Below are 26,731 nucleotides of genomic sequence, written 5' to 3' on the forward strand. Positions count from 1 at the left end.
AACACAGCGCACACAACAGTCACACAACATAGATTCAACATACACTCCACACACTCATTACAGGTGAGTGGACATTACACATTTACCTTAACAACATGTTTTTAGGGGTAGATATTAATTAGTTTTGAATCCTTGTTTATCTACAATCATTTTATGAGTCATACTTTATAATAAAGTTTTTTTTGTATATAGTTGTAATTCGATGAAAAATAGGCCTGCCACGTGAATTGCATTTAATGCTGCAATGACAAATTTATAATGAATGATTGTTATGCTATTTCTATTATTTATTCAAAAATTTAATTAGGTGCTTCTCTCCATATCGCACCGTATAATTAACATAAGAATAATTCTGGTACAGTCTCTTACAAAGAGTATGATTTCATAGAATAGTTAACAATTTGGGAAAAAAGAAAAAAGAAAAATAATTACAAAGTTGACAATAGATTAAGGAGAAAAAAAAAAATTTAAGTTAGAAATTAAAGTTCATCAAATACTTCAATATATTTCAAAAATTTAATTACTTTTGAGCTATTAGCCTCAGAAAAATTTAGTAATTCAACAGGATTTTTATTACCAAAAAAAATTAGTCTTTGTGTTTTTAGTTTTGGGCAATCTTTTAGTATGTGTTCAATAGTCAAAAAGTTTTTACATGAGGGACATTTAGGAGGAGGGGAATCTTTAATAAATTTATAGGATTGCGTGAATCGAGAATGGCCACCCATGATTGCACTCAGCGAATCTGAGGCTACAATGTAGTGAGAATTCTGATTAAAAGGAGAATATAAATTTTTAATAAGATCAAGAGCTGACTTTATAGCATGGGCTTCCAAATCAAAGACTGTCAAGGATTCATGTCCTCTTGCACTAATCAAAGAATCTACTTCAGTTGTTACCGCAAACCCTTTATTCTCATTTTGGGCAGAACCATCACAATAAAGGACTAGATGATTTGAATTAATGTTTCTACAGACAAATTTAAAGAGATCAATTAGTTCATCTTCTGTCATTTCTTTGTACGCATATTCTAAAATAGTCGTGTTAATAGTAGATTGTTGTAGGTGCCATGGCGGGAGAAATTCTTGTACGTTAAGTTGGATAGTAAAATCACCAAGTATACCAGCTATAATTGGACCAGCCCAATAAAAAAGATTTCTGTGACTTTTTTTATTCTGGAACGATACAGCATCACTGTATCCTGGGGCGTTAGAATTTGCCAACATACGGGTAACAGATCTAAGTTTAATATCTTCAAAACGTTTTTTCAAGGGGGGAACTCCAGCTTCAGCAAGCAAACATTCAACCCGGGAAGTTTTAAAGGCACCAGTACTCAATCTATAACCTGCATTGTAAACGCTGTTTAGGGTATCTAATGTAGTTTTGTAGGCGGCAGAAGCATATACCTCGCTTCCATAAAACATTTTAGCTAGAATCATAGACTCATGTATCGCAAGAAGAGAATCTCTGTGCGAACCCCAGGTAAACCCAGACAAGCATCTAATGACATTGAGGCGAATTAAGCACGATTTTCTTGTTTCTTTTACATGATATTCAAATTTAAGCTTTGAATCCAACCAAATGCCCAAGTATTTGTACATTTCTACATATTCCAAAATTTTCCCATTGAGGCAAAAATTTCCCAGTTTCCCACAGAGACGCACACATTCTCTTTTATTACAAAAATGAAGAACTTTTGTTTTATTGGTAGAAAATCTAAATCCATTTTTAGAAGCCCATTTATCTACTTTATTTATGCAACTTTGAAGTTCAATATAGCTGGTAGAATTATCTAAAGTATCATTATAAATTACTATATCATCTGCATATACCAAAATTTTACAAGGATCATGAGGAAGAAAATGTGAAAAAATACCATTTATTGCAATCAGAAACAATGTTACGGAGAGAACTCCGCCTTGAGGCACCCCGTTCTCCATAAATTCTTCATTAGAGAGAAAATTATTAATTCTAACTTTAATGCTGCGTTTACTAAGGTAAAACTTTATAAAAGATAGCACATGATCATTGACTCCCCAGTCAATGAGTTGTTTTATGATGACAACATCCCAAACCCTGTCATATGCCTTTTCTAGATCGAAAAATACTGCTGTTGTATGAGATCCTCTACTAAAGGATTCTAATATGTCCCCACACAATTGAACTAATGCATTACTGGTGCATCTTCCCGGTCTGAATCCCACTTGATTGTCATTTAGGAATTTTCCCCTTTCTAGGTGCCAATTAAGACGAAAGTTTATCATACGTTCAAAGATTTTCAAGTCACAATTGCTCAAGGCAATTGGTCTATAGTCAATACTATCGCTACTTTTCGGAATGGGAATTAGAATAGAAGACTTCCAATCTGTTGGATATTCTTCTGTAGTCCAAATTCTATTATATAATGCAAGTAGATGGTTCAATGAACGTGGGGGCAAATTTTTAAGCATACTATAAGTGATAAAGTTTGGTCCACAAGATTTACCGGAACTCTTTCTTAGTGCTACTTTTAGTTCTGTCAAGGAAAATTCTGAGTTTAGATATGATGGTACTATTGGTATATCATTATTGGGCAAACTATCTGTTATATTTTGTTTAGCAACTAATTCTACAGGTGTAAGAGATGAATAAGCAGAAACACTAGAAAACTTCTTCGCTAGCAAATCGCACATTTCTTGTGGGTCTGTAGACGATCCAAAAGAACAATCTACTTTCTTTATGCCTGAATAATTGCACCCTCTAATCGCTTTAATTTTATCCCACATTTCTTTGGACGTAGTATTCATTGTAATATTTTGTGTAAAAATGCGCCATGATTCAACTTTTGCTTCATTAATTTTTTCTTTAGTTAAAGTAAGTAAAGTGATGTAATTATTTTTATTCTCGGGTGAAGGATGTTTTTTAAATTTTTTCAATGCCGTTTTCCTTTGTTTAATAAGTAACTTAATTTCGTCGCTCCACCAAGGAACCTTTCTCTTACCACTACTTGGACTACTAGTTGGGATTGATTCTTTGGCAGAATTAAAAATCAATTCCATAAATGCTTTATAATCTTCTGAAACTGAAGAAGACAAAGTAAATTCATTATTATTTATTAGATTAGTATAAAGAGTCCAATCAGCTGCAGATTCAATCCATTTTTCACATTTTAAGGTACTACTAGTGATTGAAGATTCTAAATCAAAGAGAAAGATGGGATAATGATCACTACCGTGTAGATCATCAGCCACTTCCCATAAAAATCTAGGTCCAAGTTGAGGTACCGTCAAGGTTAGATCAACGGCATTAAAGGTCCCATGAGCCAGCGACAAGTTAGTTTTAGTTCCATTATTCAAAATTATAAAGTTATTTTCAAGTAGGCATTTTTCTATCATACTTCCCCGATAGTTTGTTCTATTACTACCCCATTGTGGATTGCTAGCGTTGAAGTCGCCCATGAGAATAAAAGGTTGTGGTATTTCATTTAAAAAATTTTCAAATTGATTTTGAGTAATAAATTCATCTGGCTTAATATAGAGAGAAACTAGTGTTACAGGAAAATGCCAGTGAATTTTCACAGCAATAGCTTCTAGATTGGTATTCAAAGGAATAAACTCAGATTTCCAACCATTTTGAACAAATATCGAGACTCCTCCACTCATAGTAGGATTATCAGATTCATTTAAATGAAAAGCCTCATACCCTCTAAGTGAGGGTTTATTGATTTCTACTGGATTAATTTTTAGATGTGTTTCCTGAAGGCAGAGAGCCACAGGACTATAGGTAGAAATTAGAAGATCTATTTCAGGCTTTCGCGGCCAAAAACCGCGGCAATTCCATTGAATGAAAGAGGGAGACAGGATATTGGTTGGGTAATTAGAGTTTTTATTTATTCTTTGGGATGTATTAATCATATCAGTGACTTTAAAATCATTGCTCCATCTCTGAAGACAGAGCAGGTGACATTGGAATTTCCGTGTCTGAATCTAAGAAGTCGTCTGGTGAGTTATAATCGGGGGATGGGGAGAAAGGTGGGGAATCGGGATCAGGGGGGTCATTGGAATGGGGGAGGGGTGTGGATAGGGGAGGATGAAGGGAAGGTGGTGAGGGTGAATTGAAATCAAAACGATTTTGCAATTCATTGTAAAGAGAATTGGTGTTTCGTAGTTGTGAATTTATGTTTTGGTTAAGTTGCGTTGTGAGTGAATTTGTGGCAGAATTTGTGTTAGAAATTTGTGAGTTTGTGTTGTAAGTTGTGGGGGTGAGAGTTGTCATTTTTGCATTTTTAGAGTTATTTGTTACTTGTTTGTTAATTTCGATGCTGTTCATCACGCGTTTGAAAGATTTGTTAGTGACTTTTGGAATATTCTGAGTTGGAGGCTTAACATTTTGAGATTTAAATTTTGAGACTGCACCTTTAGATACCCGAATTATGTGCTGATTGTCCTCTTGGGATTTGATGATTTGTGCCAATGTTGTCTGTGAAGAACTTGGTTGGGCGAATGGTGTTGAAGATTGTGGTGTTGTGGATCCTTTCCTCTTTCTGAATTCTTCCCTCGCCAAGTTGTAGGGAATCCTCATCGTCACACGAATGGCGTTAATTTCCTTCTCCTCAATATACCTTGGGCACACCTTGCTGAAGCTTGGGTGACTAGCTTTGCAGTTTACACAGCGGGGTTGAGATTGATTTGGGCAAGGTCCTTCAGCATGTGATGGTTCAGCACAGAAGCCGCAAGTGGGAACATTTTTCTTCGAATCACATCTCTTCTTCGTGTGACCCAATTTCTGACAAACGACGCATCGGAAAGGTGAGGGGATGTAAATTTCCGTCTTGCACCACAAGTAGCCAACACGGATTTCAGCGGGGCAAACAGGTGAATTGAAGGTCAAGAGATGAGTGCTGGTATCTACCCATTGGTTGTCCACTTTCCGCTTGAGGCGCTGCACACTCACAACTCCCTGTGAGGCCAACTTTTTGCAAATTTTGTCGATTTCGACCTTCATGATCTGGCTGCATCGGATAATGGCATGAGATTGATTCAATACGCCGTTTTCAGAGACATCAACCGGTTTGTTATCAGGCCCAAAGGTTTTGAGATTTTTTAGAGCTTCAATTTGCTGGATTGTGGCCGTCTGCACAAGCACGTCTCCGCTATTCAACCTCGTGTATGTCTTAAAATCTTGCGCACTTATCTTTTCCAAGCTCTCTTGGACATCAAAGACGTCCATTTCCTTTACAGTAGCCCCACTGAGCACAAAATACTTCTCGGAGTCAGATGGGTGAGTGAAATAAGAGTGTTTGAGTGCTTTGTAACTCTTCTTCTGAGAATCAGTAACGGTAGGCATTTCCCCACGATGCAGCGTATTGTAGAGATTAAATGTATCAGGGGGGCCGGGGCCCCCCGATTTTTCACTCATTTTCGAGAAAAATCACTCACTCAGAACTTTCCAATAATCAAGAATAGAATTCACGTAGAGAAAATCAAAGATCAAAAGAGATCAAATATAAAAAAGTAAACCTTTTATGGATTAAGGAACTAAACCAATACAAATATCGCTCTGTGCACTCGAAACAGGTCTATCTTGCTTGAGAGTTAACACAGGACTGTTATGCTATTTCAATGGGGCATTTCCCATTTTTCCCACCCACACACACACTCACGCGGTTTATCATGGTTAAGCCTGTCAACGTTTCCACGTGCTAATGAAATTTTAACATTGAAATTATCACACAATTTGCATAAATCATCAAATGCATTAACATCAGTAAAACAGTTTTTTTCTTTTTATCTAACAATTAATAAATTCCACTAATATTTTAAAACAATAAAATTCGCAGCTTTATCAGAGACAATCAATAAATTAATACAATGTTAATTAACCCTTGGAGCGCAGTAATATGAAATTACATTCATTACATTGACTGGGATTGTGGGTAATTTATGCTTTTTTTATGCTCGTACGGGGAGGTTTCTCTATCGAATAATTTGCTGGAATTTTCAACCTTTTTCTGGCAAATTATGTATTTTAGATTAAACTTTATAACGGAAAAAAGATTTGTTTTAGAAAATTCTGTGAGAAAATATTTCGTTTGAGGCGGTAAAATATTTTTGGAATCAATGATAAAATATATATAATTTTAAAACCAACACAAAGAGATAATAAATAGTTCAGCAAAACAATACGCTAGTTTGCTACATATTTTCACATATCTTCCCAAAAATCAAAAACAATCGGATTATAAATTTCAATAAAATGCTGTTTTTGATCAATGTTTGTTTTATCCTTTTATGTGGAAAAATAGCGGATTTTAATTATATATATTTTTACTAGTGGCTGTGAAAAAAAATATTGAAGCCCATAAAAATTATTTTTTCGCATTATTGTTCCATTTTTTTTTGTTTTCTTGAAGAACATAAAATATATATCTATTTTTGTTTTTATTTGCAGATTGAATTTGAAGCTAAGGAAATTCATTTTTTTTTCTTAAATTCTAGCTATTTAAAAAAAAATGCAACATGTTTGGAAAATTTACAAAATCTTATTTGTTTGATTTGAGCTTTCGTTTTCATTTAGATTATTTTTAAAATGATAAAACTTAACGGATATATATACATACATATGTTATGTATGTATGTGTAGTTATGTATTATACTTATAAACTCCATAAAACTTCATTAGAAAACAACAAAAAATGTTGCATGAAAAATTACAACAGCACAAGTAGTTAAAAAATAAAATGATTCATAAATAAAGATTAAATAAAGAGCTTAAATACATACAATAAATTATGTTAAAAACAACGTGCTATATAGTTCTCTAAACAAATAAAATAGTACATATTTGTTTGAAATTTAAAACAATTTTGTTGTTTCTTGTAAATTCTCCGCAAATAACATTAACTTTAATATGTCTTCAACTTTTAGGGTTTTATTGAAATTGACTGTAATATAAAACTTTTATGCTGCTGTCATCTTTGCACAATATATCTGTAAATAGTTTTAGTACTATTTTTCCGCGAAAAGAGCACAACTAAGGGATGGTCACGTTATTTTGGAAACTCGGGGACTTTCAAGAGCGATTTTCAAGCTAATTTTGAAACCAAAAATTCGAAATTTGCTTGCACTCTTGTTAAATGGCCAAATATTGATAAGAATTCAGTATTTTCAATTTAGAAAATTAATTTTTGTGCTCAAAAAAATTATTTGAAATTCTCACATTTTGGCCATTTTGTTCCTGTAGAGTTTCCAAAATAACGTGACCATCCCTTAAATTCAACAACAATAAAATATTTTGTTTTCAGCATTTTTTTCTTCTTAGCTACAAAAGTGAATCAATAAATTGGCTCTGAGATTTATTGTGCGATTGATGGATCTCATACGGTCGTGTTATGTGTGCATCGCAACAATATCTTCGCACTAAGTTTTCTAATAGGTCTCGTCAGCAACTCAAGCTGGAACTGAGAGTGATTGCCTCTGGGTAAGGTGTGTGTATTGTATAACTAACTAAACTATATATAGTTGGTATGATGAAACTTTTCCAATATATCGCAAAATATATATAATATTGTACGTCCGTGCGGGAAAGTAGGATGCAGAGAAGTTACATTTGGAGCTTTCCCCACACACACACACACTCACTCGAATTCTCTTTCTCTTTAACAACTTGGTCTGCTTTTGGGTATGATATGGTGGTGATGGCGTCGTTTGGATATCGTCGTCGTGGGGAAATGTGGAACGAGGAAGGAAAATATCAAGGGGCGTAATTGAATACTAAGCACACACATGGCAAACATCCCCCTCCCAATACCACCCAACTACTCTTCGGCCGCCTCAATGATCACTTCCTGCACACTGTGGCTGATGGGGTAGGTACCGGGGGTGGTTTGCCCCTGTGCAGGGACGTGCGAAATTGGTATGGTGGCCACTGTGGAAGGTGTCGTGGACCCTAAGTGGGTGGTGGTCGCTGATGATTGCTCACCCTGCTTCCGTCTGACCACACCGACAATCTGGGTGGTTTCCGGCGGGGTGGCTGTCCGATTCAGAAGGTAGTCCAGGTCGTGTGAGATCCTGTCTAGCATTCCCTCGATGACATCCGCCCCTGCGGCTGCGTCCTCCTCGTGCGACGTCACCGTGATGATTGGGAGCGGTGGCTGGGGCGACGAGGGAATAATCACTGTGTCTGGGGCGTCTGGCAAGCGTGTGGTGTGGGTGCGATGGTGGTGGTAGTGATGTGAATGATGGTGCTGGTGACCCATGGATTCAGTCGAAATTCGTGCCCGGATGCCGACAATCGTATCTGTAGCGACAGATTTGTGTACAACAAACCCCCGCAACACCAAATGGACCATTTGCAATGGCCCCTCCATTCACTATACGACACTCATGTGTGCAATGAACTGCGTGTGCAATATTGCAATATTTCCCAAGGACTTTACACTCACACCGTGCCGCAACCTACATATGAAATTTATGAGCCCAAAACTGGGAGAGCATTTTGTCATAATTGTGGCTTTAACTGCATCGTTATGCAGTTGCTTTTATTGGATTAATTTTAAATTAATTTTCCTCAACTTTACTGCATTGGATTTTCCCTCCTCATCTTCTCTAATATGATTGTGTTCAATATAATGGTTAAAAGAGCTAACGAAATAAGGATAATACATAATAAAAAAGTTTCCTAACAAACTAAAAAGGAAACTTTTTAATCTCAAAAGAGATTTTTTTTCGAAAGCTCAATAGCTTTCCACGGAAGTAGGTAGAATTCAATCAATTCCATTTACTAAATCACCTTGAGTGTAGTTTTTTGTTGTTGATTTTTCTTCGAAAGAAAATCTTCGGAAAGGGGGTTAATTTACACAAGAAAAAGAAAATTCTTTGTAAACATTTATCTCTTTAAAGGAGTTTATTCATTTTAGAGCATTTTGTAATAACAGAAATTAATTTTAACGTTTAATGATACTTTCTTAACATTAGACGAAATTATGGATTTTTTAAAGAAAAAGTTTGAAAATTTTTGAATTTTTTGCCGTTATTTTTTAACACGAAAACAAAAGAAAATTAGTTACAATGTGGGCGTGGTTTTTGCATAATTCTTTTGCAAATAATTTCCAAATTTTCATAAGAAAAAAAATTTCTTAAGGTTTTTTTTTTAATGATTTTTGACACTCTTCAATTTTTTTTAGTATTTGGCTTTGTGAAATTCTTACAGTGAATATCTACTTTCTTAACATTAGACGAAATTATGGATTTTTTAAAGAAAAAGTTTGAAAATTTTTGAATTTTTTGCCGTTATTTTTTAACACGAAAACAAAAGAAAATTAGTTAGAACTCATAGAACTCATTCATAGACTCCTTTATCTTTTGGCCAGTAAAATCCTTAAAAAATTCTAAGTTTAAAATGCTTTAAGTTAATAAAATAAACCATGAAATGAAAAGACAAAGCCTTACTAATTTTTATATATTATTATTTCAGAGCTTTCTGCATCTTTTGAGCTTTTATCATGAGTCTACTGAAAGATTAAATACAGAACAAAAGACACTTTATCCATAATTTAGAGTGTTTAGAATTTTATTTTTTTTTCTTCTTGAAATATTTTTTGGCTCTTAATACAATGACTCTAAACTTTTAATTTTATTACATGAGAATTTTCTTTTTATTATCATTCCGAAGCAATCGAAAACTTTGAAAAATTGAACAAAATTTTATTTCAAATTAAATTTTGAAAGTTCCATAATAAATGGAGCAATATTGGCTGGATGTTTGCCGAAGAGAATTTTTTTACTTTTAATCACCTTGTCCTAGATCTTGTTACCTACAAAATTCTCAAGAATAATGTTCAATTTATTCCACCCACAATTAAATATTTTATGTGATTTCTAAATATAATTTCTTGCCATTGGGTTATGGATTTTTATTTTGGTTGCTTTCTCCCAAAAAAATATAAAAATGAAATAGAAAATGTAATAAATAAATAAATCGACTACAAGTAGCACAGCAGGAGGTCTTTTGGAATGGTCTGGGGGGTGTTGAATGGGCAGAGAAATATATATAACGAAAATGGTAATAAATCTGAGGAAGAATGGGACAATTGCTTTCAACATTTTCCAATTTAACTTAAAACAATAAACCCCAATTTGTTACACAATCGCCCACGAGGTTTGTGGCCAAAGGCAAAAATTCATTCGGTATGTAAAATATTTTTCCACTGCGAAATGGTCTGCGGCATAACTCAGTCCCCATACTGTTTGCTTATGAGAGAACAAAGGGGGGTTCGGAGGGGTGAATGGGGGGTGAGTTTGGTACTGTGAGTTTACGAATCAAATAGAGAGGGAGAACGTAGAGTAATTTTCACGTTTGCCGCAGTGCAACACGTGTTTTGTGTTGCACAAGAGGATTTTCTATTGCAAAACTTGGGGAAAATTGTTGGAAAAGGGTGCGGAGTTATTGCAAAAACGTAAGGGATGATGTTAGGGGGTAGAAGCTGCACACACACACATGTAAAGAAAGAGAGAGAAAATTCACACTTACCTGGTGCAACACCCTGTAGAATGTCCAACCCACCCACCCCAACGAATTCACTTGGTTCCTGACCGAAGCACTTTCCCGGGGAAACTTGATAATTTCCACAGGACGCGGGTGAGTGGGTTTGCAATTCAGCCGCTGCCACGGGAAACTTGCTATCGCACTTGAGCGACTTACCCGATTGTGGGTCAAAGTTGAGTGCTTTGCCATCGAGTGAGGGCAATGGGGAAAAACTACCCGCACCAATGAAAGTTTCTGCACTCTGTTGACTCATCGGGGCAAGGGGGCACCGTGGCTGTGATTGCGTCGATAGGATCGACATTGGAACCTTACCCGATGGCGGTAGACCTTCATTGTCCTGCTCCATGTCATGATTTGTGAAATCTGTATGAAAAAAAGATCAAAAAACCTTTTTTTTCTCTCAGAGCTTTCGCTACTTCAACCCCAAATCAAATTCCCATCATTCACAGGGAGTTTTTCACCCACCCAATCTGAAAGCTCGCACAAAACTCAAAAAACCGCGTCATGTGTACTTTCATGAACAGTCCATGAAAAAAAAAATAGGTCAGTACTAGGGGAATACGTATACTTACAGCTCAGTGGACTATTTATGGATCCACTGTAGTAATTCTCCTCTAGGCTGCCATTTTTTAGCTTCTGCATTGGCTCAAACTTGAGCTTCTCCTCGGCTTTTACAACAAAGCACAGCAAAATTGATGAACCCTGCAAGTGCACACAAATCTCCCTTTATTGAGCCATTTGCATAGGAGTTTCCGGGAACATAGAAAAAATTATGCATCATCCCCCAACCCCATTCTGAAGTGAAGCTCTCTCGTTTTTTTGGATCTGTCTGATGTTGACAATTTTAAATCTGTAGAAAAATTGTGGGGAATTTTGGAGAGCTTAACTGATTCCACTTGAAGAGAATTGAGCTTTTTGGCCAGATTATTTGGAACTGTTGATTTTATTTAAAATCCAGTCACGTAAAATTGAATAAATAGGGGATGGTTTGTAGGACTTTTACAAAAACAGAAATGAATTAAATATTTAGGAAATGATGTAAAATATAGGAAAATTGAGAAATGTTAAAGAAAAAGTTATTTTTCAGTCTAAAAAAAATTAATTTTGAGTTGTTTAAAATCAGGGTATCCTGCTTTAATTTTGTAAAGATTTTATTGTATGAAAATGTTAAAATTATGATGGAGGTTTTACTTAAAATTAAAAACTAATAATTAAATTTTTTACGTCAATATTTTATTTATTTAGATCGGATAGTCGATTTCGATTAAATTAAGTTCATCGGAAAAAATATAATTGGGCTCAAAGATTTATTTCTTACAGAAAAGTTTAAATGGTTTCTTAGCCGTTTTCTTTAAACTTACAAAAAAACTAAAAGTCTTTTAAAAATTCAGACAACTAAAAAAAGGTAGAATTTCAATTTAGAAAAGAAATGAGAAAATAATAAAATTACTTCTTCCTTCAATAGCCCACTAAAATGCTAAATAGGTAAGGAATAGCGTTAGAAAGAAGTGCAAATGAGCCTTTTAAACTTTCTTTTAAGCCAATTAAGCCAATACTAAAGCTCAAAAGTCTTTTACCCAAAATAGTGCATACAAAAGTATTAATATTTATTTAAATTTCATTATATCACCGTTGCAAACTAGAATGGAATTTTGTGTTGAAAATTCCTTGCATATATCTACTCACCAGTACAAAGCAGCATAGTCCAAATATGCAACTGTTAATAAATTCGTTATAATTTATGTATACGAGAAAGGAAACAACAGTGAGTAGCTTCACAATGTAGAGAAATGCTGATCTCACGAGAAGACCAATTCTGGAAAAGATATTCAGTGAGAATTGTGTTAATATCGTTTGCGATGCGCCTTTTGTCAACTCTCCCCCCATACAGCAGAAAGGGAGCCCCATCTCATATTTCAACCTCTGTGTTTTCACCAAAAAAGGGGGCTTGGGAGGTATTGTTTCCATGAAATGGGGCTGTTATTGCTGCATGAGAGACTTAATAAGGGAATGAGAGAGAGAGAGCAAAAGGGCTTTTACCTCCGCATAATCGATGAATTATGTTTGTCGCTCTTGCGACTTAAATACACGAGCTTCCTTATCAGGGTGAAGAATAAAAGGGCAAAGAGTATCACAAATAGGATTTCCGTTCCAACAAAAAGCATAAATCCGAAACTTCCGACTTCTTGCCACCAATTGTTGGGCCACATTTTCACGATGCTATGTACCATGGGGACGCACATTGCATATAAAATAGGTAGCAACCAACTCAGCCCAATGGCACCCCGTAGGCCCGATGAGAAGTTCACTGATTGAACACGCCGCAGCTGCTGTCCCACCTCGTATTGGACGATGAGAATTATGGCAATAAGAGTTGTGGATCCCATGAGTAAGAGGCCCGCTACTGTTGAACTAATCACACCAGACCAATCCTGCAAAACGAGGATACATATACATAATTCTCGATAGGGACAAATGCATACGATTTGGCATCTGGAGTGATGAATGTTGTTAATCGACGGTTGTTAAATTTTTTTAAAGGAGCAACAAACCGACTAACGAGATTCTTTAATATGTTATGTGTAGATCAAAACCGTTAAAAATAAATTTCTAAGTCTGATTTTGATAATTATTTTGGTGCTAAACCGAATTTGAAACAAATATTTATTTAAAAAATTTATTAAAATTTGTGAATTTGGCTCACTTTGCTGCTTTCTTTGCAAAATTAAACGGAATAATACGTAAATTGCGTACAAACACGTTATGCCGATACGATTTTGACCTATTTTCATTTTTAGATTTAATCTGAAACAATTTTGATTTAAAAAGTTTATTAGAATTATTAAAATTGTCTAAGAAGCTTTTTATCTAAAACTGTTTTAAACAAATTAAACTAAAACCGATCTTTATTTAACCGATTTAGACAAATTATCGTTTTTAGTTGAATTTCAAACGTATTTCTTTCATTAAAGTTTATGAGAATTGTTAAAATCATTCAAACTGATTCTTACTTTTATTGGAACAATCTCTCCACAAAAACTGCTAGATAATTAACCGATTTTGATAGATTCTTAACAAATTTAATAAAATAAAAGATTTTTTTTTGTTGAAAAAGCATAAGTTTGGAAAGTAGAATAAAAATTATTTCTTTCATAATTAAATAGAAACAAGTTTTCAAAGCCATTTTATGTAGCGATAATTATGCAATGCACGACTATTAACCCTTTTGCTGGTTGCACCCCTCTACACAGTAAAACTTACAGTGATTAAATCATTCATTTTAGTAGAGGGGAATTACTTTTAACGACAGTTTTATTGTGACATAGCATTTTATCCGAATTGTTTGTGTGCGAATGCAGTAAAACCCCGTGAAAATGGCACCATAAAAGCCAAAGTGTTTGGAAAATGTGGCGCTGTGGGGGGAGGGGAGGAGGAACACTATGTTGTGGATTGTATTCACGCCTCAATTGGATTTTATTAATTGATCCCAAGTTCTTGTTACGCCACATAACTAATGTATTCGTGGTTTGGCTCTCATAGTTTTTCGGATGGGCGGAATTATATTCAGAGCACACTGCAGCCAAATGATACCATTTTTCTTTTCCTTCTATATATACCCACCCACGCGCATTCATGAGCTCTCCACCGCCCCATTTGCGGGGGTGTGTGGGTGCACTTCATCCACCCCCATCCCGCTGAAAAGCGTATGTATCGTGAATGCAAAATGATTTTCGCATGCAATCCCGCGCGGAAGTGCAATGAGGCGGGAGAGGTGATATAAATGGGTGCATTATTAATCAGCTGTTGCGGGGATAAGGAGAGGGAGTGGGTGTGTGAGCAACATTATGGGTCTTGACTTACTTTTGGCAGAAGCTTCACGAGTCCCAGGGTAAAAATGGCCATCACAGTCGATGTGGTCGTACAAAATTGCATCTTCAAAAATGTTACGCTACATTTACGATGGTACAGCACCGGAAGCAGCACTGCGAATGCTGTACATGATTGAATGAAACAACAGCCGCAGCAGAGGATGACAAACATTGGTCGAGTTGTTGTTTGAACGGCGGAAGTCTACGAGAGAAAATGAAATCCGTGCTCAAGATACTTTTTTTTTATATAAAAATACAATTTATAACTATTCACGCTTGCCCGGAAAAACTTTTTCCACCCACCCCATCCCCCTTTACAACTCTGTCGTCTCGGAAATCGCAGTCGATGACACACGCTCAGGGGAAGGAAAGTTGGTAAAGAGAAGCAGCAGCAAAGAGTAATAATAAAAAAAAGGTTTCTGTAGTGAAGGGATAGTCGACATACCAAACACTGCTGATGGAATTTCATTGGCAACTTGAGGACTCTGCCAGCACTAGATAAGAGAGAGCAGCAAAAATGCCAAAACCCACCCTCTCGGGGCAGCCACCACTAAATAATTGATGTGCACACATTGTGGTGGGTGGAAAGAAAAACTATCACTTAAGCAAATTCCATCGAAGAACAAATAATCGAGTTAAATTTTATATATAAGAAAACGCACTCGTCAGCGAAAATGGGATAACTTTTCGAGGTGATACACAACTTTGATTGGATGTGACGTGGATGGATTTCACCATTAGTTTGTTATCACTTTTTGCACAGAAAGCGTCTGATTGAGAAATGTTATGTCGTCTTACACAACTTGATATCACAACATAAGATGAATTAGCATGACGAATTATATGGAGCAAGTTGAATTTGATTTATAAACCAAACTTTCTACATATCTACTAACAGTTTTTCCCTTTCTCCGCTGTAGAAGAACTTTTAATCAACGAGACGAAGTAGAATCAATAAAAAGCACTAAATTCCCAAGGACCACATACACTAGAGCTTCAAGGTAAAGCTCGGAGAGTTTGATGAGAGTTCTTTTTTCATAGAAATATTGCTCGGGAAATTATTATTTTTTAAACAATCAGAAAAGAGCTTTTCATCCCTCTAAAGAAAAGCTTCTCATCCCTCCAAAAAAAGCTTCTCAACCCTACAGAAAAGCACACAAACTTTTCTTTTCATTTTATATTAACTTTTCTCAATTACATAGCTTATGGGCTCTTTTGCAAATCCCAAGTGTAAATGCCAAAAAAGGTCTTTCATTTTCCGCACACAGGAAACCATAGGAAATTTCTTTCCTGGATGTGTGTAAACATTGTTAACCCTCCCTTCAGCGGGTAGTTTATACCCTTGAGACATACATAAGTGACCAAGTTTAGCAATAAATTGTTTCCCGGTGTATTTGTGACATGTTCTTGAGCTAATAGACAATAAATGATGGCCTCACAACAAGATATTCCAATAACAATTAATTATATACACGCCACTAAACAATCGTGCGAGTAATTAATGTAGCATCCGTGTATGATTTAAGGGGGAAATATATTTTATAAAAATACTGCAAGTTGCTTGACCATAAAAAAAACTTTTTGAGTAAATATTCTGAACACGAGGAGAATATATCACGAGAAAATATCTTCAATAAACAGTTAGAGTAGAGCGACAAATGGGAACTTCTGGGAAACTTTGAGAGCTTTCTCTTCAATCAATTTTCTTTCAAATTAATCCCGTTTAAAATCAATTTTAAACCTCTAAAAAATATCAACATTCAATTACTTATTTTTATTGCAAATATACATAAATAACTTTCTTTATAAATATTTGAAACAAAAGCTCCTTAGTCCCCAAAAATTTACCTCCATTCGGGTAAAAAAAAAAGAGAAAAAAAATTCTACGCAATAATTTCCAACTGCATGAGTACTCAATTTTCTTTTGACTCTCTTAACGTCGACTTAAGCAATTTTTGGTGAATTGTTGCGGGTCCTCCTCCCGTGATGGGGACACAATTCATAAAACAAGAATAATCCTATTTCGCAGTTGAAGTAACTTTCTATATGGCACTTTGGGTGTCCCTTTTGCGTACCGCCCCCGCACACCGAAAAAAAAAATCATGCATTCGTGGATCGTCGACCCTAACATCCCCCCGGAGGTTTTCTCGCTTCACCTTTTCCCCAATGCATCAATATTTTATGACTTTTTCTTTTTTTCTTTGCAGGATATTTTTTTTTTCGGGGAGGCACAGAAAAAAAAGAGAAATATGACGATGTCCCAGATACATACATATATATTTGTAAAAGCTCCAGAGAGGGTGCGGAGGAGCTTTGAGGGCTGTATACGTATACAATGGGATTCCGTTGAGAAGCAACGTGAATACGTGTTAATAAATAAAACATGAGAGGAGACAGGAAAGTTGATGTTAGACAACACGACTTACATTGTAATTCTGCCTGGCGAGAAGGACGACATATGTCCCGGAAATGGGGCAAATGCATCGCGTGATGTTCTCCAGGAGATTCTCCGTGAGGCACAGGTCAGTATTCCACGTTTCCTGATTGCTCGTCGATGAGTCAAAGCTGAATGTTGGGTGGGAAACGTGGTGAGGAAAAAAAAGTCATAAATCATTGGCTCTTCACTTCCATTCATTCGCACAATGCATAAATTGCCATTGAAACTATATACGTGGAGAGAAATTTAAAACTTTTCCTCCCCTATATAGGGGAGAGATCCTTTATCATGCTTTTTGTACAGCTGCTTCCGGGGGAGGTAGTGATGGGGAGCTGGTGGGATGGGGAAGAAAAGGATTGAGGGGGTGGTTCGACTATATAGTGGGTGGGTTGGGAAATGTTCAATGAATTTCTACTATATATGGAACACTCAATTACCCACACACAGGGACCCATTCAGGTGTCGGGGCATGACTGTGTTGCAGAATCATTTCAACACGTGCCGAATCGAATTCCATGGGGATGGTCTGCTGCCCAGTGGACGCATCTTGAAGTGATGATGATCGATTGGTCAGGAATAGTCATGAAGAAATAATCCGAGATGCTGGAATGTAATCAATGTTGATCCCTTGGCTGCAAAGAAATCGCATTATCGTTCATCATTGCATGTATATTTTTCATCTTTCTTTTCAATTTAATATTATTTTACAAAAAGGGTATCAATTGAAATTGAAATGGGAAAAATATTACTCGGAGAAGAAAATTGAAAAATTGATTTTTCTTTAGTTTAAGTAATATTTTATTGAGCTTTCGATTTGTTATTTGTTTTAAATTGAAATAAAGATCGTCTAAAAACTTTGTTTCTTACTGACAAAGCCAAGAATATTTTGGGAAAGCTTAAAAAAGCTCCCAAAAAAAAAACATTAATTTGTTAAAGAGAAATTTCAAAACAAAGCTCATTTGAGATTCATTGAAAAATTAGAAAATTCTTTTATGAATGGAAAACTGGTTCTTGTGCCTAAAAAAGGAATAAAAAAAAGGAGTCTTTGTGTCGTATATTCCCATTAAAAAAAAACAAAATTTTCATGAGCTTAACGTGTGTTGATTAATGTACATAGCTGAAAGCTCCATGATATGAATTTTTGAGGCACTACCTTGATGAAATAAATTAAATTTTCTTTTATTTTAGTGTTTAGAAAAACTCTCACGTTCCAAGAATTAGATTTTCAAAATTTTTGGAACATTTTCTTTCTAACTTTTCTTTTAGAATTCTGTGTACATAGCGTAGGCAACTATACATACATATTATGCACATACACTACCCGACAAAAGTTTCTGAGTGAACTTAACTCCTAATGTACTTTTTAAGGCATTTGATATTATTCGTTTAATTCGAACATAAATATACAGATTTTTCATATTTAACCCAAACACCGCGCAAAAATAGACGAATAAATAGAAATTTATTAAATTTGCTTCCACGTTTCAGCTGAAAGATTAACTGAGCATCGCGTATTGATCGTAACTGAATATCAATAACTTTCAATAAATCCATTTTCATGCATACTTATTTAAGGGTGTAGTGTAATCAAATTTCTTGCCATTTCCAATATCTTTTTGCCACATATTTCACTATACGTATAAAACCAACACGTACAGCAGTGTTGGAAGTGAGCAGACTGAAAATGGAAAAATCTAATCTTCTGCAGGAATCTTTTCTTCATCCCCACAACCACCGCATATCTGGGTTAAATATTTATAAGCCGCGGAATATGAAAAACCAAAAAAAAGAAGAAAAAACGAAGAAAGAAAATCTTTAAATAGTCATCTTTGCTACGAAAGTGCGGGATTTTTCTCAATAGTTTGGCATTATATGTTTTTTTTTGGGTGAGCTTTAAAGCTCTGTGAGCGCTTTAAGTTATAGAGATTGTACCGAGATTTTTGCACCGATTTCGCGCACCAAAAGATAATTGTGTGAAACGAAGCAAGGAGTTTCTGCATGTGGCTTTTATTTGACCGAGAACCTTCAAGTTTTAACCATTCTCTATCTCTCTCCTCGTGCTGTGGAAATATGAGAAAATACCCCCATAGCTAGCACAGTGAGATACTTGCAGGATATTGTATGACTTCAACACACATTTTCGTTTTCGGGGGAAAGAACCTGGAAAAAGAGCGTGTAGTTTAGAGTCAAATGTCGTGAAATGCGATGGGGGAGGAATCAACATCTGTAGAATTGCCCCCTCTTACACACCAGAAAAAAACCGAAACGAAAACTATAAAGAAACTAATAAAAGTGTGTTCTCTTTTGGTGAGTCCTTCGCATTGTCTCCCACCCACACACACAGAGAGGGAGGGTTGATGGAGAATTTTTCAGGATCATCTGGATTTTCAATTACATTTCCAAGGCTCAGTTGGATGTATTAGAAAAGGAATTTTATTGATCTCTCTCGTGCCAAATGCATAAAAATTTATTGATATTGCTATCAATGTAATTACTTTAAGGCTTCTAAGTGGTCTAAATCAATGGCAGGAAGTTAAATTTTATATCCCTAAAAAGTCAAAAAATAACATTTTATTGAAAATTTCGTAAAATTTTCAACCATATTCATACTTATTAAGTTTTTTCTTCCAACATAATCCGAATATTTTGACTAAAATTTCATTTCCTCAGTACTTTCTCTTATTCCGCCTTTCATGCTATGTATTATATATATTTAATTTCTCATAGTAAAGAGAGAATTATATTTTGGCGCACATATAAGAACGACTAGAACAGAGAATGAGCTTCGTGGTTCAACTTTTTGTTGTTCCAAAGCGTACTCGCAGCATTTCTCGTATTCTGCAGCCACGGATATGCGGTTTTCAGTTAAATAAAGCTCGACTTTTTTTTCTCTCAACATACCCCCGGAATTTTCTCCCTTTTTTCCCTACACCAACACACTCTCTCTTCTCTCACAATGTGGTTCCCACAAAGTGATGGGAAGTGGAATTTTTCCGCGTTGCTCATATTCTTTTCACCCTTCGGGAGCAAAACACAAACCACTCATGGTGTAAATATTTGTTGTAATAAACGAATAAATAAACCGGAAATGGTTTTCAAATGAAACATATATACGCACATATGTATGCCCAAAAGCCACGACTCTGAAGAATTCCATAAACACAGAAAAAAAATTTAATTGAAGAGGATAAAGAGCATGGGATTTTTTTTTCAAAGCTGAGATGAGAAAAAATATTTTTGTTGCGTATTTACCTATTTCGTGTGATGTACATGTGGGGGAGAAAGCTCGTGAGATTCCTGTATGAGATTATTGTGACGGAGAGGGATGAATTGCCGATGAAGTCGAGGAGGGTTGTTGTGCCCTTGTTGATTTCCAAATATAGTTGATCCGAAAACAGCTGATCCCTGTTTATCAATTTGCATTTATGATGTGAAAACGTACACGTGTTGAGTACCAAAAAAATCACGCAGAAAAGAGTGTAAATAAAATTACAAGAAAATCCCATACGTACTTACATCAGAGTTGAAATCACACCTAAATTTACAGATTAAGGATTTTTTTCAAAGTTTTTATTTAGATTAATTTTTCGAATGGGAAAGATTTGTTTTTAAGTTTCTTAAATTCACGTTTAAAATTTTTATAAAAAAATAAAATAAAGATTTTACCTCAACTTCGAAAGGACATCAGAATATTAAATAGAGGATTAAAACTAGAGGAGGATTAGAAATAGAGGTTTAAATTCGTTCCCCTTAGACAGTTTCTTAAACCGCTTTCGGTTTCTTTAATAAGACTTTAGTTTCTCCAAACTTTAGATCTTCAGACTTGGCATAGGTTTCTTAGAATCAAACTTTCAAAATTTTAGGATTAGCACAAGCTAAATCAAAATTCTATAAATTTGTAAAAATCATCCACAAATACGTTAAGCTTCCGATTTAACTTGACTTGATTGTAAAACCCTAAAAATTAGACCTTAAATAAAACTTAAATATGTCGTAAAAAAATTAGGTCTAGCTTTAAAAATTTTAATTTAGACCTAAAAAACCTAAGCTTGGTTTAATAATTCTTAGGTTTGATTTGAAAACTTTTAGCCGGACTTAGAAATTAAATTTTCTAAAACGAAAAGATTTTTAACACAATTTTGTTTAAAAAAATTGAAAAATTATTTCTGTTAAATATATAGGAAAATACTTCAGATTATGGTAACTTTCCGTTCTAAAGCGTCATTATACCTTAAATCTTTTCAATTCGCACGATTTAATTAAAGAAAATGATCCTAAATGGCCTAAATGTTTGATTTTGCTCAAAACTTTGCCTTAATTCTCAAGAATTGATTTAAAATCAAAACTTACAACATAAAAATATGATTTAATACAATATTAATGATCCCAAAGCATGAAACGGAATAATAAGTAATGTTGTAAGTGTCTGATAACATTTTTGGAGATCTATTTCTCCATGAAACTTTTTAAATAAAATATACTTTTGTATTTTATTTATTTCCTACTCCTCCGGAAGAAGTATAATACATTGCTCTATATATCTTACAAACAACGTTCAATTGAGAGAGAAAGAGCTCTCTATATGATTTGTGTGATTCCAACTCTACCGAACCTATATATTTTTCGGGGTAGTGGTGGAAAATGTGTGCCACCGCATGGAAATTGGGGAATTGTACCCACATGATCAATGATATTTGGTAATACATACCCAGATATTTGCAATTCGAATGGTAGAGCTTTAACCGGTGTGTTGTGTAAACGAAATGAGCTCAACTGGTTCGACGTTGATGCGGCCAATTTTGGGCCTGACGTTGTCACACTCTCACGATTCGATGCTGCCAGCAGGAATAACTTCTGCACATGCTTCACTTGCTGATGAAAAACAATGATAACAATCAATACAATTGCCAATTGCCATAGCTCCAATTACTCATGGAGTGTGTCCCACTTGTGCTATGTACATTTGATATATGTATGTATATAGCTTTTGCATTTTCATCTGCGTAAAGTGTGTGTACAACCATCATTGAAAGGGGATGCGATAATTCAATCAAAAAAGGAAAAAAATAAAAGAACCAAATGCGAACCTTTATGACAATTGATGCAATCAGTATTTGCAATAAAATTTATATTGGATATTTTCAAGTGTCTATTGGTGAAGTAATGAAAGTAATTCGAAATGCAAATACGTATTTACACTCAATTGGAATTTTGTTCTAACAGCTGTGCTATTTTCCGAGAATTCAATTTCGTTACTAACCTGCTGATTGTTGATGGAAAATTCATTCTTGAGAATTATATCCAAGATTTGAAGTGTTGTCTCAGATGCAATTTCACGTTCACATCGTGCTCCAACCTTCTCCAAGTAGTCGTGAATCTGCAAGTAGATCAACCCGCCAAGAGATTACGATTTGTATACACCGTAAATACCCTAAATGGAATGTCAATGGAAATTGCACTGAAAAAGAAAATCTTTCATCCTTTATGTACTCCCTGAGAGAGGAATTTTGAAAGGTTTTCAAAGAGCTTTCACTTCTTATACATTTGCGATTGAATGCGTGTTGGTGCGACACAAAATTCGATAATGTTCTGTGCCATATTAAAGTGAATTTAGAGCATCATATAGCTTGAAGGGGTACATTAGTTAAATTGATAAACTATTCATTGAATTTTGGGGTAAAAATAATAAACATTTTAAACATGCAATTTGTATTTATCAACAAGCACATTAAATCGACATATCCAACAAAACAATTATTTGCTTCAAATGATTTTGATTGTATATTTTAAATCATTAAACAATGTTTTTCAATAACATTACTCTATTTTTGAAAGCTCTGTGACATGTGATTAGTGGCATCAAAAATTGAATTGTCATTGTGCTTTTGTGAATTATTATCTGTAGACAGGATACACTACAATTAACGTGACAGTGACACTCTGTGAGATTTATTAATTGATTTATCAATAAATTGAATTATTTTCATAGAAATTTTTAAACAAAAATAATCCTTGGAGCTTTTTTCATTCGATTTTTTTTGTTAAAAACTTTCAACATTAAAAGGAAGGAGGAAGAAAATATATGTTTCGTGTAAAGTTTGCATTTGAGCTTTTATGAGATTTACTTGAAAGCTCTTTTCGTCGTTTGTTTCTTGATTTCTTCTTTCAATGTCTTTTTTATTGACTTTTTATATGTTCTGTCTTTAACAACAATACCATAAAGCTTCCAGAGACAACGGAAAGCTCCCGAATTTTCCAGTTTCCCTTAAGACATTTTCAAAAAAAGTTTTAATCATTTTACTCGTAATAAAAAATATCAAATTCCTTTTTTTGATTTTATAAATTTAATCTACAAAATCGTCAACTCTGTAGTCGTTTAGAAATTCATTTCTCAATTTTTTATTAAGAAGCATAAAGTGACTTTGACCCACCAGCAGAGAACAGCTTAACATGCAATCTTCGAGAAAGGCTTGTAAATTCTCAATTTGCCTGTAAAACTTTCCAGTCTTGGTCATTTACTACAACAATGTCCTACACACATCAGAATGCTATAAAATCACCCAGATTATTGTATTGTTTTTCTGACATATAAGACATCCCACCCCCTTCCCCACAGACCCCATGGGTGGGGCAATAAACTTAAAATGCCGACTTGAAATTGGAGACAAAAAAAAAGTTGATAGAGGCAACATAAACGCCATATAAACATAAATTTCATATGTGTAGAGGTATTCAGACTATTTTTAGGACTTTTACTACGTACATACATATCATATGTATGTATATAGCAAATAGAGCTTTCAGGGATATAAAATTTTCTAGTTTATCGGAATAAGGGTTAAAAAAAAGAGATTCTATGTTTGGATTAGATGGGAGAGGGTGAGAGAATGTAGAATTTTGCAAAGTCATCCCTGGCGGTGGGAGGTGACCGCAGAAACTGCAACAGATGCGGAAATGTTGGTGGTCAAACTCACCTCTTGTAGCATCCGGAGTAGGAATGCTGCTTCCCCGGGTAGAAAATGATTCTTCCTATTGATTGAGTAATCCAGTGTGTTCTGCAGGATTACGGATGTATTGGACCTCTGGTAGCCGAATGTAACTTCGAGGAAATCATTGTAAATGGCACCTAAATGCTCGGGCACACAGTGGGAGAAGTCAGGTTGCAACCATCGTGGTTTGGCAAAGTCTGTCTGTTCGCAAATTCGCATTGATTGCCCCGCAGCGTGGTCTGGGCAGTCGGCAAGAACAGCTGGCCCCGGGGCACTTGCTGGCCATGAAACGCCGAATTTTTTATTTGCCGGACACAGCTCAACAACCCCGCGATCTATCACTGTTATGTAGACACTCTTTGACACGGGTGCCACCATGTTGGAGACAACACATGAATATCCAGCGGATTTTTGAATGTTGCGTATGTTGAGGATACTTCCGTCGGGGTAGAGATCTTCCCAGAACTCCGTGTCCGGGTCCGATTGGAAGAGTTGATTATTTTTGGTCCAACTATACCCCAATGGGCCGTATCGGTGGTCATTGTTGGGCGATAAGCACCTCAAGCGGAGAGATTCCCCACGATAGAGTGTCACGCTGGGTGGATCGATTCGCAACTGGGGTGCTGGTAGGACATACACCAGGGTGGACTGACACTCCTGCCGCCCCCAGTCAGATACCTACAGCACAGGAAGATGAGAGAGAGAAAAAATGAATCGAGAATCCCAAATGCCCATTGTTATTCAGTACGCGACAGTGAGGATTATATTATTCAAGTCACTTTTATCCGACTTTGCACCCTTTTCGCACTGCGACCCACCCCTGCCAACTATCGCACCCTCACTCCCCACACTGGCCCTTATCAAAAGTTAGAGCAGGAATAGAGTCACCATCACTACGAGCAATATATCATCTACCTTTTATGACATACAGCGCATCAATGGATAAATTTTCAAGCCACAATGAGTAAGTCTCTGACCATATATGCGAAAGCACATTCAACCAAAAAGCCCCGGGATGGTAAATCGTGTGCGCTGGCAGGATGGTATTTTCATATTGCATGCAAGCTATAACTTTATGACCATTACTGTAATGAAAATTTCAGCCAAAGGGCTTTTAGCAACACCATTGAAATTTCATCAGAAAATTTGACTAAACATCAAAATGAAATGTGAATGAGCATTTAACCCGCATTTACGTGTGAAAAGTCTATTCAGCACAATTCAATGGTAACACAGTCAAATAGAAAGTTGGGAATTATTTATCATTCATTTTCAATAAGTTAATAAGGGAGCTTTTGAAGCGCTTAGAGGGGGGGGGATTCGATAAAGCTGGAAATTTTCGGAAAATGCTCAATACTTTTTTAAATTTGTACCTGAATGTCTCTAATTTTAAGACATTTTGTCTTCAAACTAAAAAAAATGAAACGTCTTAAAAATACACGAGAATTTATAGCAAAGGAACCTGGGGAAAAGTTAAAGTTTTTAGTAAAAAATGTTTCTTGATTTCTCAAGAAATATTTAAGCTTTTATCTTGACAACTATCTTATAGATAATTTTCCAGGCTACAACTTTGTCTCAGATGATTTTTTTCTATTCCAATGGAAAAATGAATTTTCAGTTATTTTTCCAAAGCTTTATACTTTTAACCCAGATAGGAGATTTTTAAAGCTTTCGTAAAGCTTCTGACTCTAAAATTGTATTGAAAAGTCAATTTTATTGAGAAAATTTCCTGTAATTTAACACAAGAACACCAAAAAGAAGTTCAAAAATTTTTTTAAACTGAATCAGTTCAAATTTTTGAGAAAATTAGAGCTTTTTTGCTATTTTTATTCGCTCAAAGTCAACAAAGAAAATTTTCTGAGAGTAGTGTAATAAATTATATAAAATGAACAAGTCTGGGTTAACTTTCCCATTGAATAGAAGATAAACAACTTTATCTAAAATATTTCTGAAGATCCTATATTTTGTGAACAAAAATCCTTTCATTGATGAGGAAGGAACTTTATTGATTCGAAACATTCCTTTTCGAATTGAGGTTTTGTTTAAAATTCAATTAGTTGTGAAAAATAAAAGGAAAACTAAATTCTTATTACTTCATGTACCGTTTAATCATCTAAAGCTCATGTTAGTTTGATGAGCTTCTGAGGATTAAGTGCAAATTGAATGTTTTTGAAGGATAAATCAAAATTATTTCACATCAAAGATTTCTCCATCATTCCTGTAATAAAATTAAATTTATTCTAAAAAGCTCAAAAAGCTCAGGTAAAAGCATAATTGTTTTAAATGATTTTAGAAAGCTTCTAATGCATCAGAGGATTTTTTTTAAATCAAAATCCTTCATGTAAATGTAAAATAAATCATTTCCTGTGTGGTAAAAGTCAAATTAACCTATTAAATATTTAATTTTTAAGTACATTCAGTCAGTACGATGGCTCTATGATCCATACTCCTCTTAACGCATCTTCAGTGAATCCTTCTTGACTATCTGAGGTGCAGAGCACATACCAAAAGGGATGGTTCTGTCAAATATTCATTTAATGTGTCATAAACTGTAAGTGAAGGTGCAGAGAGAGCCACACAAGCACACAAATTGCCAAGAATTTCCAGCAAGTAAAACCTCAACATGTGAGCAATCTTATAGCCCCTTTCGCATCCCCAATGTCTTTGGTCTGCACCAAATTATTCAGCTCTTCACATGATTTTCACGTAGCACTTTAATTATTTTTAATGAATAAATCCTCCTAAAGGAAAATCCATGCGGATAGCTTACGGTTAGCAATTTCCTCCTCTACTTTCTCGTGCAAATTGCTTTTCACATTACCGGTGTGTGTATGTACACATGGGCACTATCTTCATAAATTTTAATTTAAAAAGATGTGTTTACAAAAAAAAGAAGGGAATGAAGAGGGATTTGT

General features: G+C 35.1%; 2 protein-coding genes across 2 annotated transcripts in view; both read right to left on the reverse strand.

The window, feature by feature from the left end:
• Nucleotides 1-233: 233 nt before the first annotated feature.
• On the reverse strand, nucleotides 234-5,394 carry LOC129789274 (uncharacterized). The gene is made up of 2 exons (XM_055825927.1): nucleotides 4,402-5,394; nucleotides 234-239 (listed from the first exon to the last, which is right to left on the reverse strand). Exons 1-2 carry the CDS (start codon nucleotides 5,392-5,394, stop codon nucleotides 234-236), a joined length of 999 nt encoding a protein of 332 aa, XP_055681902.1.
• Nucleotides 5,395-7,495: 2,101 nt separating this feature from the next.
• The window catches only part of LOC129789275 (uncharacterized), a 70,220-nt gene continuing 50,984 nt past the window's right edge, over nucleotides 7,496-26,731 (reverse strand). The window contains 12 exon segments of the mRNA XM_055825928.1: nucleotides 7,496-8,274; nucleotides 10,507-10,884; nucleotides 11,094-11,223; nucleotides 12,208-12,337; nucleotides 12,562-12,953; nucleotides 14,383-14,592; nucleotides 16,817-16,955; nucleotides 17,265-17,459; nucleotides 20,080-20,232; nucleotides 21,536-21,699; nucleotides 22,088-22,204; nucleotides 23,802-24,494. Of these exon segments, the coding sequence (XP_055681903.1) occupies nucleotides 7,793-8,274; nucleotides 10,507-10,884; nucleotides 11,094-11,223; nucleotides 12,208-12,337; nucleotides 12,562-12,953; nucleotides 14,383-14,592; nucleotides 16,817-16,955; nucleotides 17,265-17,459; nucleotides 20,080-20,232; nucleotides 21,536-21,699; nucleotides 22,088-22,204; nucleotides 23,802-24,494 (3,183 nt within the window). The 3' untranslated portion in view covers nucleotides 7,496-7,792.

Source organism: Lutzomyia longipalpis, chromosome 2 (genome assembly GCF_024334085.1).
Source record: "Lutzomyia longipalpis isolate SR_M1_2022 chromosome 2, ASM2433408v1".
NCBI lineage: Eukaryota > Metazoa > Arthropoda > Insecta > Diptera > Psychodidae > Lutzomyia > Lutzomyia longipalpis.

Bases quoted from the DNA above. Each gene is read 5' to 3' on its own strand.
- LOC129789274 (XM_055825927.1), bottom strand. From the start codon at position 5,394: ATGAGTGAAAAATCGGGGGGCCCCGGCCCCCCTGATACATTTAATCTC.